The sequence below is a fragment of the Carcharodon carcharias genome, chromosome 1, assembly GCF_017639515.1.
Source record: "Carcharodon carcharias isolate sCarCar2 chromosome 1, sCarCar2.pri, whole genome shotgun sequence".
Taxonomy (NCBI): Eukaryota; Metazoa; Chordata; class Chondrichthyes; order Lamniformes; family Lamnidae; genus Carcharodon; species Carcharodon carcharias.
Window position 1 is genome coordinate 273,285,392 of NC_054467.1, and position 14,539 is coordinate 273,299,930.

Consider the following 14,539-nt stretch of genomic DNA (forward strand, 5'->3'; position numbering starts at 1 on the left):
ATCAGCACCGTTTGCCTTGTTTGGATTTAACCTCCCAGTTTTACACATCACTAAGTCACCTTCTAACTGAATATAGCATTCTATCATGTTAATGTCTCTCTTCCCTGGTGCTTTCTTTACTCCGAGATTATTAATTCACCCTTTACTACTTCACAATACTAGGACAAAGATCGGCAGGAAAGTTGTCAAGAGGAAGTAGAGATTCTGTTGGTGTTTATTGTGAGGGAAATGGTTCACTAATGCCCTTTAGGGAGGGAAATCTGCTGTCCTTACCTGGTCTACATGTGACCCTTAACTGTCCTGTGAAATGGCCTAACAAGCCACTCAGTTCAAGGGCAATTAGAGATGGGCAACAAATGCTGGCCTTGCCAGTGCCACCCACATCCCATGGATGAATAAAGAAAAGGGAGTTTTACTGCAGTTATACAGGGCGCTGGTAAGACTGCACCTGGATTACTGTGTACAGTTTTGATCTCATTTTAGAAAGGCTATCATTGCATTAGAAACAGTTCAGAAAAGATTCACTGGACTGATTGCTGGGATAACGGGGTTGTTTTATGAGGAAAGGTTGAACAGGCTGGGCCTGTATCTATTGGAGTTCAGCGGATTGAGAGGCGATTTGATTGAAACATATAAGATCCTGAGGGGACTGGACAGGGTGGGTGTGGAGAGAATGTTTCCTCTTGTGGGAGAATCTAGAACTAGAGGTCACTGGTTAAAAATAACCGGGTCGCTCATTTAAAACGGAGATAAAGAGAAATTTTTCCCTCAGAGGGTCATGAATCTAACTTTTGATTGGCAAGGGAATCAAGAGTTACGAGGGTTGGGGAGGGGGAACAGGAAAGTGGAATTAAGGACACAATCAGGTCAGCCTTGATCTTATCAAATGGCAGAGCTGACTCGAGGGGCCGAATGGCCTAATCCTGCTTCTAATTCTTACATTCTTATGACCAAAATAGCTTATTCCCTAGATGGTCCCTCAACATATTGACCTAGAACACTAACAGTATACATTCCATGAATTCATCCTCCACACTATTATTGCAGATTTGATCTACCCAGTCTTTGTGAAAATTGCAATTCCCATGGTTACTGCATTAGCATTATATGAGCCTTTAATTTGTGACTTATACCCTCCTGTTAATTGTCAGGGTGGAGGAGGCAGGTGCTAGTCGATAAACTATTCCCACCAATATTTCCCAAGGTTCTGCTTATCCTAAGTAGAGTGACTGCCTCCTAGAAGAATATGTCCAGGTAACTCTCCCCACTCTCCCCTCCCCACTCTCTCCTCCTCATTCTCTCCTCCCTGTTCCCCACGCTTCCCTCCCCATTTCCTCCTCCCCACTCTCTTCACTCTCTTCTCATTCTCTCCTCCCCACTCTCTCCTCCCCATTCTCCTCCCCACTTTCTCCTCCCCATTCCCCATTCTCCCCTCTCCACTCTCTACTCACTTTCTCAGCCCCACTGTCTCCTCCCACTCTCTCCTCTCCCCACTCTCCCCTCCCACTCTCTCCTCTCCCCACTCTCCTCTCCCCACTCTCCCCTCCCCACTCTCCCCTCCCACTCTCTCCTCTCCCCACTCTCCTCTCCCCACTCTCCCCTCCCCACTCTCCTCTCCCCACTCTCCCCTCCCCACTCTCCCCTCCCCACTCTCCCCTCCCCACTCTCCCCTCCCCACTCTCCCCTCCCCACTCTCCCCTCCCCACTCTCCCCTCCCCACTCTCTCCCCTCCCCACTCTCCCCTCCCTACTCTCCCCTCCCCACTCTCCCCTCCCCACTCTCCCCTCCCTCACTCTCCCCTCCCCCACTCTCCCCTCCCCCACTCTCCCCTCCCCACTCTCCTCTCCCCACTCTCCCCTCCCACTCTCTCCTCCCACTCTCTCCTCTCCCCACTCTCCCCTCCCCACTCTCCCCTCCCCACTCTCCCCTCCCCACTCTCCCCTCCCCACTCTCCCCTCCCCACTCTCCCCTCCCCACTCTCCCCTCCCCACTCTCCCCTCCCCACTCTCCCCTCCCCACTCTCCCCTCCCCCACTCTCCCCTCCCCACTCTCCCCTCCCCACTCTCCCCTCCCCACTCTCCCCTCCCCACTCTCTCCCCTCCCCACTCTCTCCCCTCCCCACTCTCCCCTCCCCACTCTCCCCTCCCCACTCTCCCCTCCCCACTCTCTCCCCTCCCCACTCTCTCCCCTCCCCACTCTCCCCTCCCCCACTCTCCCCTCCCCCACTCTGTCCTCCCCCACTCTGTCCTCCCCCACTCTGTCCTCCCCCACTCTGTCCTCCCTACTCTCTCCTCCCTACTCTCCCCTCCCTCACTCTCCCCTCCCTCACTCTCCCCTCCCCCACTCTCCCCTCCCTCACTCTCCCCTCCCTCACTCTCCCCTACCCCACTCTCCCCTCCCTCACTCTCCCCTCCCCCACTCTCCCCTACCCCACTCTCCCCTCCCTCACTCTCCCCTCCCCACTCTCCCCTCCCCCACTCTCCCTCCCCCACTCTCCCTCCCCCACTCTCCCTCCCCCACTCTCCCCTCCCTCACTCTCCCCTACCCCAATCTCCCCTCCCTCACTCTCCCCTCCCCCACTCTCCCCTCCCTCACTCTCCCCTACCCCACTCTCCCCTCCCTCACTCTCCCCTCCCTCACTCTCCCCTCCCCACTCTCCCCTCCCCACTCTGTCCTCCCCACTCTGTCCTCCCCACTCTCCCTCCCCACTCTCCCCTCCCCACTCTTCCTCCCCCACTCTCCCCTCCCCCACTCTCCCCTCCCCCACTCTCCCCTCCCCCACTCTCCCCTCCCCCACTCTCCCCTCCCTCACTCTCCCCTCCCCCACTCTCCCCTCCCCCACTCTCCCCTCCCCCACTCTCCCCTCCCCCACTCTCCCCTCCCCACTCTCCCCTCCCCCACTCTCCCCTCCCCACTCTGTCCTCCCTACTCTCCCCTCCCCCACTCTCCCTCCCCCACTCTCCCTCCCCCACTCTCCCCTCCCCACTCTCCCTCCCCCACTCTCCCTCCCCCACTCTCCCTCCCCACTCTCCCCTCCCCACTCTCCCCTCCCCCACTCTCCCCTCCCCACTCTCCCCTCCCCCACTCTCCCCTCCCCCACTCTCCCCTCCCCCACTCTCCCCTCCCCACTCTCCCCTCCCCACTCTGTCCTCCCCCACTCTCCCCTCCCCACTCTCCCCTCCCCACTCTCCCCTCCCCACTCTCCCCTCCCCACTCTCTCCTCCCCACTCTCCCCTCCCCCACTCTGTCCTCCCCCACTCTGTCCTCCCCCACTCTGTCCTCCCCCACTCTGTCCTCCCCCACTCTGTCCTCCCCCACTCTGTCCTCCCCCACTCTGTCCTCCCCCACTCTGTCCTCCCCCACTCTCCCCTCCCCCACTCTCCCCTCCCCACTCTCCCCTCCCCACTTTCCCCTCTCCACTGTCTGCTTCCCACTCTTTTCTCACTTTCTCAGCCCCACTCTCTGCTCTGACTCTCTCCTTCCACCTTCTCTTCTCCGATCTCTCCTCCCCACTCTCCCCTCCCGTTCTCTCCATTCCTCACTCTACCCTTCCTGTTCTCTCCTCCCCACTCTCTCCTCCCCACTCTCTCCTCCCCACTCTCTCCTCCCCACTCTCTCCTCCCCACTCTCTCCTCCCCACTCTCTCCTCCCCACTCTCTCCTCCCCACTCTCTCCTCCCCACTCTCTCCTCCCCACTCTCTCCTCCCCACTCTCTCCTCCCCACTCTCTCCTCCCCACTCTCTCCTCCCCACTCTCTCCTCCCCACTCTCTCCTCCCCGCTTTCTCCTCCCCGCTTTCTCCGTTCCCCACCCTAACCTCCCCGTTCTTTCCTCCCCATTCTCTTCTCCCACTCTCTCCTCCCCGCCCTCTTCTCCGCCCTCTCTTCCCCACTCTCTCCTCCCTGTTCTCTGTTCCCCACCCTCCCCGTTCTCTCCATCGCCCACCCTCCCCGTTCTCTCCATCGCCCACCCTCCCCGTTCTCTCCATCCCCCATTCCCTCCTCCCACTCTCTCCTCCCCACTTTCTCCTCCCTTTTCTCTTGTCCACACACTCTCTTCCTCACTCTCTCCTCCCCTTTCCCCACTCTCTCCTGCCCTTCTCCACTCTGTCCTCCCCATTCCCCACTCTCTCCTCCCGACTCTCTCCTCCCGACTCTCAGCCTGTTCTGTGCTCCACTTCCTTTGTTAGTCACTCGTTCTCTCTACTCCTGCAATTGTGCTTTGTGTTTTCTCTTGTTCTGTGGCTTTTTCTGGTTCGATATTTTCACTCCTCGTGGTCTGTCTTATTCCATCCAGCTGCCCTCCATGTGTCGATTAGATAATGACCTATTGTTGATTCAATCAGCAGAAAGCAGGCGATAGTCCAGTTAGTGAGTGTGGGATGGAGTACGATGTAAAATCAAAGAGTTGACCCTTTATTGCAGCTCAGACTGTGGGAAGGTGAGATCTTACCTTGGGCAAAGTGACAGTTTCGACATTGGCCTGAATGTCTCTCTCTATCGTTTGCAGATTTTTGCAGCAATGGATATCGATGTGGACTACGAGCGGCCAAATGTGGAAACAATCAAGTGTGTGGTGGTGGGGGACAATGCGGTGGGGAAGACCAGGCTGATTTGTGCCAGAGCCTGTAATGCCACTCTGACCCAATACCAGCTTTTGGCTACACATGTGCCCACAGTTTGGGCGATAGATCAATATCGAGTCTGTCAGGAGGTAAGAATCTTCATTGCTGAATGCTGTAAACATACCAAACCAGGTAGTAGTTCATATAGTGAGAGCATCACACAACATAGAAGGAGACCAGTCATCCCCATGTACCTGTGTCAACTTTTTGAAAGAGTCGCGCAATTAGTGCTGCACCCCAGCTTTCTCCCCGTAATGCTACAAATTCATCTTTTGCAAATGCCTTGTGAAAGTTTCTGTGGATTCTGATTCCATCAACCTTACCAATAACGTGTTCCAGATCTTAACACGCTTCCTTGTGACACCATTTCTCCTCATTTCACCTCGAGTTCTTTTACCGATTATGTTAAATTTATAACCTCTCAACACCACCCAGCTTGACAAGGGAAGCTGTTTTTACTTACTTTTTCTATCAACATTGTAATCTTGAACATATTTATAATGTCTCCTGTTAACTTCCTCTGCCCTGAGGAGAACAGTTCCAGTTTCTCCAATCTCTTCACATTGCTGATCTTGCTAATTCCCAAGTATCCTGATAAACTTCCCCTGGACCTGCAGCTAATGGTCTTTATATGTCGAAAATCTGGTCTCTGAAATGGTTCCTGCAGATTGGAGGGTGGAAAATGTCATCCTACTATTTATAAAAGAAGCAAGAGAGAAAACTGGGAACTACAAACCTGTTAGCCTGACATTAGTAGTAGGGAAAATGCTAGAATCTGTAATAAAGAATGTTATTAGAGGACACTTAGAAAGTAATGATAGAATTGGGCAGAGTCAACGTGGATTTATGAAAGGGAAATCATGTGTAACAAAGCACTTGGAGCTTTTTTGATGATGTAACTAGCAGAATAGGTAAGGGAGAACTGGTGGATGTGGTACATTTAGATTTTCGGAAAGCTCCCACCATAAGGGAGGCGATGACATTGTGGTATTGTTGCTCGGCTAGTAATCCAGAGACCCAGGGAAAAGCCCCGGGATCCGGGTTCAAATCTCACTATGGCAGATGGTAGAATTTGAATTGAATAAAAAACCTGGAATGAAAAGTCTGATTGACGACCATGAAAATATTGTTGATTGTTGTAAAAACCCAGCTGGTTCACTAATTCCCTTTAGGGAAGGAAACCTGATATCCTGGTTTGGCCTACATGTGACTCCAGACCCACAGCAATGTGGGTGACCCTAGCAAGCCACTCAGCTGTAACAAACTGCTACAAAGCCTCAAAAAGGAATGAAACCAAGAAAGGACCACCCGGCATCAACCTAGGCACTGGAAATGACAAAGGCAATCTCAAACCTGTCAGCCCTGCAAAGTTCTCCTTACTAACATTTGGGGGCTAGTGCCAAAATTGGGAGAGCAACGGCCTGACACAGTCATCCTCACGGAATCATACCTTACAGATAATGTCCCAGACACCACCATCATCATCCATGGGTATGTCCTGTCCCACAGGCAGGACAGACCTAGAAGAGGTGGCGCCGCAATGGTATACAGTCGGAGTTGCCCTGGGAGTCCTCAACATCGACTCTGGACCCCATGAAGTCTCGTGGCATCAATCCTGGTTCAATGAAGAGTGCAGGAGGGCATGCCAGGAACAGCACCAGGCATACCTAAAAATGAAGTGTCAACCTTGTGATGCTATAACACTGGACTACCTGCGTGCCAAACATCATAAGCAGGAAATGATAGACAGAGCTGAGAGATCCCACAACCAACGGATCAGATCTAAGCTCTACAGTCCTGCCACATCCAGTTGTGAATGGTGGTGGACAATTAAAAAAGGGTGAGGTGAGAGTGATTGTATTTGACTGAGTGTAGCATTAAGGAGCCCTAGCAAAACTGGGCTCAATGGGAGTCGGGGGAAAACTCTCTGCCGGTTGGAGTCATAACTAGCACAAAGGAAGATGGTTGTTAGAGGTCAGTCATCTCAACTGCAGGAGCTCCTCAGGGCAGTGTCCTCAACCCAACCATCTTCAGTTGCTTCATCAATGATCTTCCATCCATCAGAAGTGGGGATGTTCGCTGATAATTGCACAATGTTCAGCACCATTCGCAACTCCTCAGATACTGAAGCAGTCCATGTCCAAATGCAGCAAGACCTGGACCATAGGCAGTGGCAAGTAACATTTGCACCACACAAGTGTCAGGCAATGACCATCTCCAACAAGAGAGAATCCTACCATCACCCCTTGATGTTCAATGGCATTACCATCACTGAATCCCCCACTATCAACATCCTGGGGGGTTACCATTGACCAGAAACTGAACTGGACTAGCCATATAAATATTGTGGCTACAAGAGAAGGTCAGAGGCTGGGAATCCTGGGTCGAGTAATTCACCTCCTGACTCCCCAAAGCCTGTCCACCATCTACAAGTCAGGAGTCTGATGGAACACTCCCAATTGCCTGGATGAGTGCAGCTCCCAGAACACTCAAGAGGCTTGACACAATCCAGGACAAAGCAGCCCCACTTGATTGGCACCACATCCACAAACATTCGCTTCCTCCACCACTGACGCACAGTAGCAGCAGTGTGTGTACCATCTACAAGATGCACTGCAGCAATTCTCCAAGGCTCCTTCTATAGCACTTTCCGAACCCATGACCACTACCATTTGGAAGGACAAGGGCAGCAGATAGATGGGAACACCACCACCTGGAAGTTCCCCTCCAAGTCACTCACCTTCGTGACTTAGAAATATATCGCTGTTCCTTCAATGTCGCTGGGTCAAAATCCTGAAGCTCCCTTACTAACAGCACTGTGGCATACCTACACCACATGGACTGCAGTGGCTAAAGAAGGCAGCTCACCACCACCTTCTCAAGAGCAATCAGGGATGGGCAATAAATGCTGGGCTAGCCAACAACACCACATCCTATGTGAGATTCCATAAGCAGCATGTCAGGGCATGTCTCCAATGCAATGCATATAATGTCTTAGTGGTCACCTTTCAATTCCAGGCATCAGGAGACTTGTGGCAGTCATCTTTGGTTCAGCAAAGTTCACTTTTAAATAAGCAAAAAAGAATAAAGTTTAATTCACATAGTTTATGATTTTTTTCCATGTCTTACTGACATGTCACTAGCAAGACATGGGGAAGGTGTGGCTCTCTGCAAGACCAAGGGAATTCCCAGCTTTCCATCAATTCTGCAAGGCATGTGGCAGAAAGGACCATTGGCAACGGCAATGCACAAGATCAAAGGCTGATGCAACTCCAAAGAGCCGTGCACTGATCCAAACAGACTGTACACAATGGGGACCTTCAAACCATAAGAATGACTATCCAGTACCCCGTCAGAAACATATACATGAGATGATTGACAAACCAAACATGATGATGATGTGCATGTTGAGATGAAGAGCGGTGAACAGGTTTCACACCTTCAATCTTGTGGAAAACATAGGCACTGTCACACTTCACAGTGTTTGCTAAGATTAAGATTATCTCCCTAAGGAAATTGTTAACTATTCATTATTGGCCAAGATTGACCAGGGGAAGTGCCAACATCCTACCTCTGCAGATCCGACAAGACATGTATCCACAGACGAGGAAGGTCATGACAAAACCTACTACTGCACAACTTTCAGAGTACAATGGTTCACAAATTCCATTTGCAGGATCCAGTCCTGGACTGCAAGTACAGACAACCCTCCTGGGTGTCTCAGATATTCTATATCATGGAGACTGAAGATCCAATGATCACAGGTCTACCAGCATGCTGTAACCTCACACTAGTGACAATCCATGGATTTTTCCATTAATTTCTCCAATACTACTTTTTTAATAATGCAAATTTCTTTCAGTTCCTCTTTCTCACTAATCCCTTGGTTCACAATCCATGGAATCAGGCCTCATACAGCAGATCAAACCCCAGTTCATGACCTGACATCGAAATATCCAGAATATTTCAATAAAATTGGCATTTTCCAGGGAGCTACAACATTACACTTGCAGGAGAATGCAAATCCATCATTTGACCTGGTGTATCAGCACAAATACCAGCAGCCACAAGAAGCAATTACGAAAGATTCCACACTATCAGAACTGTGGAAAACCATCAGTGAAGGGTGGCCTGATTCAATCCAGCGTGTCCATGAACACATGAGACCATTTTGGCCTTACCAGGATGAGCTAGGCATCTCCCGGCGAGTCATTTTTAAAGGCAGGCATGTCATCACACTGGAATCTTTGTGACCTGATATTCTTCAACACATCATCACTCACACATGGTCAAGGATCAGATGAGGAGACTCACAAGAGAGACAGTCTATTGGCCGGGTATGAACAATGACATTGAAGTCATCGTCAAGAAGTTCAAGGCACGTCAAGAGCATGTGCCAAGCCAGTACAAAGAGCCAATGATTCCTCATGAAGTTCCTACCTGTCCTTGTTCCCAAATTGCAACCCGACCACTTTCATGTCCAAGGCACTGATTTCATTGTTAGCGTCAATGACTTTGCCAAGTACCCCATTATTTGATAATTGCACAAAGTGTCGAGCACAACTCTTGCACAAGCTCTAAATGCTATTTTCAGTTTATTTGATATGCCCAAAGAGATCATTACGGATAACAGTCCGCAACACAAGACTGGGCATCCATGAGGCGCTGTGGGCCATCAGCAGCAGCAGAATTGTACTTGAACACAATCTGTAACCTCATGGCCCAGCATATCCCCCACTCTACCACTACCACCAAGCCAGAGGATCAACCCTGGCTCAATGAAGAGTGCAGGAGGGCATGCCAGGAGCAGCACCAGGCATACCTAAGAATGAGGTGTCAACCTGGTGAAGCTATGACACAGGATTACTTGCCTTGTGAATGGTGGTGGACAATTAAACTCACTGGAGGAGGAGGCTTTACAAATATCCCCATCCACAATGATGAAGGAGCCCAACACATCAGTACAAAAGATAAGGCTGAAGCAGCAGTGTGTACCATCTACAAGATGCATTGCAGGGATTCGCCAAGGCTCCTTTGACAGCACTTTCCAAACCCCCGACCATTACCATCTAGGAGGACAAGAGCAGCAGATAGATGGGAACACCACTGCTTGGAAGTTCCCCTCTAAGTCACTCACAGAATCACAGAGCAGAAGATGCCCTTCGGCCCATTGAGTCTGTATCAACATATGAGAAACACCTGACCTACCTACCTAATCCCATTTACCATCACTTGGCCCATAGCCTTGAATGTTATGATGTGCCAAGTGCTCATCCGGGTACTTTTTAAAGGATGTGAGACAACCCACCTCCACTACCCTCCCAGGCAATGCATTCCAGACCGTCACCACCCCCTGGGTTAAAAGGTTTTTCCTCACATCCCCCCTAAACCTCCTGCCCCTCACCTTGTTATTGACCCTTCAACTAAGGGGAACAGCTGCTCCCTATCCACCCTGTCCATGCTCCTCATAATCTTGTACACCTCGATCAGGTCGCCCCTCAGTCTTCTCTGCTCCAACAAAAACAACCCAAGTCTATCCAGCCTCTCTTCATAACTTAAATGTTTCATCCCAGGCAACATCCTGGTGAATCTCCTCTGCACCCCCTCCAGTGCAATCATATCCTTCCTATAATGTGGTTACCAGAACTGCAAACAGTACTCCAGCTGTGGCCTCACCAAGGTTCTATACAACTCCAACATGACCTCTCTACTTTTGTAATCCATGCCTCAATGGATAAAGACAAGTGTCCCATATGCCTTTTTCACCATCCCACTAACATGCCCCTTTGCCTTCAGAAATCTATGGACACACACACACCAAGGTCCCTTTGTTCCTCAGAACTTCCTAGTGCCATGCCATTAATTGAATACTTCCTTGTCAAATTACTCCTTCCAAAGTGTATCACCTGACTCTTTTCAGGGTTAAATTCCATCTGCCACTTATCTGCCCATTTGACCATCCCCGTCTATATCTTCCTGTAGTCCAAGGCACAGGGACTGCTGCTACGCGTGCACAGTAGTGCCTAAGTGGTAGTTTGGTGCGTGAGAGAGTTTCAGGGGCTACTTTACAGTTTAATTTAATTTAAGGGTTAATTTCTATCTAAAGCCTAGTCTTTTGTTTAATTTAGCAAATAGCTAAGAGCTAACCTTTGGCTGGAGAAGGTGAGTTTTCGTCCAGCTTTAAATCAGGGCTCATGCAGGCTCTGCTTGCAGTTGCAGCTAGTAAATTAGGTAACTGGCTGAAACTGGGTTTTAGAAGCTTGAATTAGGGAGCATAAAAGCAGGCCTTCTTCAGTGCTGCCTTTGTCTGTGCTGGAGTGCTGCTTTGGGTGCATTAGAGTGCTTAAGTTTGAGTTTGATGAGTGAGGGAGTTTGGGGAAGAGGGGGAGGTGACGTTTCTTTCTTTTTTGACCTTTCCTCAGCCTCCAGTAGCCAGTTTTTACTTTGACATTCAATCAGCTTCTTTCGCTGTAGCAGAGGAGCTGATAAAGCAGAGAGAGAGAGAGCCAGGAGTTTAAAGATAAAAACTAAAAGCAACATCACAGGAGTCCCATAAGTTGATTGGTTGGTAAGTATAGACCTTTCCAGACTTAGCGCAGGGGAGACGATTTTTGAGTGACAGGTGAGTTATTATATTCTACCATACTGTAGTAAACACTTTATATGAAGTTTAAGGAATGTCAGTGCAGCTTGGTCTTGTGAAATGTGCATCATGCGGGCTGTGGGAAGTTGTGCAGGCACAAAGTGCCCTTGATGACTACGTCTGCAGGGAGTGTCAGCAGCTGCAGAAACTTGAGCTCTGGGTTGTGGAACTCTAGTGGCGGATTATGTGGACAGCACATTTAGAGAGGTGGTCACACCGCAACTAAGAAATACACAGGCAGAGAGGGAATGGGTGACCTCCAGAGTATCTAAGATAAACAGGCAGGTAGTGCAGGAATCGCCTGGGGCTATCTCACTCTCAAACTGATTTTCCATTTTGGATACTGGTGAGCGAGACGATTCCTCAGGATGGTAACAAGGCCAAGTTCAAGTCCCCATGGGTGACTCAGCTGCACAGGGGGGGAGGAGGAAGAGTGTTGTAGGGATAGGGGATTCCACAGTTAGGGGAGCAGACAGGCATTTCTGTGGCTGCAGACATGACTCCAGGATGGTATGTTGCTTCCCTGGTACCAGGGTCAAGGATGTCACAGAGTGTCTGCAGGATATTCTTTTGGGGGAGAGTGAACAGCCAGAGGTTGTGGCCCACATTGGGACCAATGACATAAGGAGGAAAAGAGGCCCTGAAAGCAGATTTTAGGGAGTTAGGGAGGGAACTGAAAAGCAGGACCTCAAGAGCAGTAATCTCAGGATTACACCCAGTGCCACGTGACAGTGAACATAAGAATAGGAAGATTGAGCAGTTCAACACATGGCTGGAGAAATGGAGTTGGAGGGAGGGCTTTGTGACTGGTTCTGGAGCAGGTGGGACCTGTACAAGAAGGACAGGTTACACCTTAAAAGGGCTGGGACTAATGTCCTCATGGGGAAGTTTGCTGGTGCTATTGGGGAGAGTGCAGAGGAGGTTTACAAGAATATTGCCAGGGTTAGAAAAGTGTAGCTACAAGGAGAGGTTGGATAGGTTGGGGTTATTTTCCTTAGAACAAAGAGGGCTGAGAGGTGACTTGATTGAGGTGCTCAAAATTATGAGGGGAATAGATAGAGTGGACAGGATAAAATTGTTTCCCCTGGTGGAGAATTCTAGAACCAGGAGACACAGATTCAAGATAAGTGGCAGAAGGTGTAGGGGGGACATGAGGAAGAACTTTTTTACGCAGAGGGTAGTGGGTGTCTGGAATTCGCTGCCCAAGTTGGTGGTCGAGGCAGAAACTTTAAACTCTTTTAAAAAGTACCTGGATCTGCACCTAAAGTGCTGTAAGCTGCAGGACTATGGGCCGGATGCAGGAAGGTGGGATTAGAAAGGGCATCTGGGTATCCTCGGGCTGGCATGGACAAGATGGGCCAAATGGCCTCCTTCTGTGTTGGAACTTTTCTATGGTTCTTTGGTTTAAACTGGATTGGCTGGGGGATGGGAACCTGAGGGGAAATGCAGAGTGCAGAGGAGAAAAACTGGCAGTGGGAAGTACTGAAGTATCAACTGATGACCGGGATATATCAGAGAGTAGTATTAAGGTAGACACAATACCTGGAGATTTTGATAGAATTAAAGTGGGCAACAGTAAGTCATTCAATGGGGTCAGAATAAGGGGGACAGTATAAAAGCCTGAGTCAGGGTTAATGTGCGTGTATATGAATGCACGGAGTGTGGTTAATAAGATTGGTGGACTGCAGGCACAGCTTGACAAATGGAATCATGATATTGCTATAAGAGAGACCTGGCTCAAAGAAGAGCAGGATTGGGCATTAAATAATCCTGGGTACAATGTGTTTAGGAGAGACAGTAAAGGAAAAAAAGCTGGGGGAGTGGCAATATTGATTAAAGATGGCATTACAGTACTGGAGAGAGAGAATGTTCCAGAGGGATCAAGGACAGAATCTCTCTGGCTAGAGGTAAGGAATTAAAAAGGTGTAAACAGGATTGATTGCTGTAGTATATTTGGAATTAAAAGTCTAATATGAACAAGGAGCAGGAGTAGGCCATTCGGTCCCTCGAGCCTGCTCCTCCACTTAGTAAGATCATGGCTAATCTTATACTATCCTCAAATCTGCATCCCATCTACCGCCAATAACCTATCATCCCCTTATTTACCAAGGTTCTATCCACCTCTGCCTTAAAAATATTCAGGCTCTGCTTCCACCACCTTTTCAGGAAGAGAGTTCCAAAGAGTCACCACCCTCTGAGAGAAAAAATTTCTCCTCATCTCCGTTTTAAATGAGTGACCCCTTATTTTTAACCAGTGACCCCTAGTTCTAGATTCTCCCACAAGAGGAAACATTCTCTCCACATCCACCCTGTCCAGTCCCCTCAGGATCTTATATGTTTCAATCAAATCGCCTCTCAATCCGCTGAACTCCAATAGATACAGGCCCAGCCTGTTCAACCTTTCCTCATAAAACAACCACCCATTCCAGAAGGTCTGGGAAACCTTCTCTGAACTGCTTCCAATGCATTTACATCCTTCCTTAAATAAGGTGACCAGTACTGTACACAATACTCCAGATGTGGTCTCACCAATGCCCTTTACAACTGAAGCATAACCTCCCTACTTTTGAATACTTTTATATTCAATTCTCCTCACAATAAATGATAATATTCTATTCACTTTCCTAATTACCTGCTGTACCTGCAAACTAACCTTTTGTGATTCATGCAGTAGGACACCCAGATCCCTCTGAATCTCAGAGCTCTGTGATCTCCCACCATTCTTCCTGCCAAAATGGACAATTTCACATTTTCCCACGTTAAACTCCATCTGCCAGATCTTTGCCCGCTCACTTAACCCATCTATATCTGTTTGTAGCCTCCACTCCTTTGTCCTCTTCACAACTTACTTTCCTGCCTATCTTTTTGTGTCTTCAGCAAATCGCTTCAACCCCTTCATCCAAGTCATTTATATAAATTGTAGACAGTTGAGGTCCCAGCACTGAATCCTGCGGCACATCACTCACTACATCCTAGCAACCTGAAAAAGACCTATTTATGCCAACAGAAAGGGAGTTCAAGCACCCTATGATCCCGCAGCTACCACACGAGACTCGAGCTTCTTTCACCGGTTTTATTCAGACATATGCAGGGGAGATTGTATCCATACAAGATGGGTACAAGCTCCCCGAATGGTTACATTTCCTTGCAGTTATTCTTTTCCATTATCTTACTCTGTTTGCATGCACCAATGATCAATGTCTACATGTTTTAACCTCGTTACAAGCCCCAATCATTTACGCCCATAATTAGTTTGGCCTATCCTATTATCTT

At 49.3% G+C, this 14,539-nt stretch overlaps 1 protein-coding gene across 3 annotated transcripts in view; it reads left to right on the forward strand.

The window, feature by feature from the left end:
• The window catches only part of LOC121281698 (rho-related BTB domain-containing protein 2-like), a 443,351-nt gene that overhangs the window by 258,858 nt on the left and 169,954 nt on the right, over window positions 1-14,539 (forward strand). For all 3 annotated transcript variants that reach the window (XM_041194627.1, XM_041194631.1, XM_041194629.1), the window contains exon 2: window positions 4,509-4,712. In XM_041194627.1, the coding sequence (XP_041050561.1) occupies window positions 4,521-4,712 (192 nt within the window). In that variant the 5' untranslated portion in view covers window positions 4,509-4,520. The remainder of the gene's footprint in view (window positions 1-4,508; window positions 4,713-14,539) is intronic.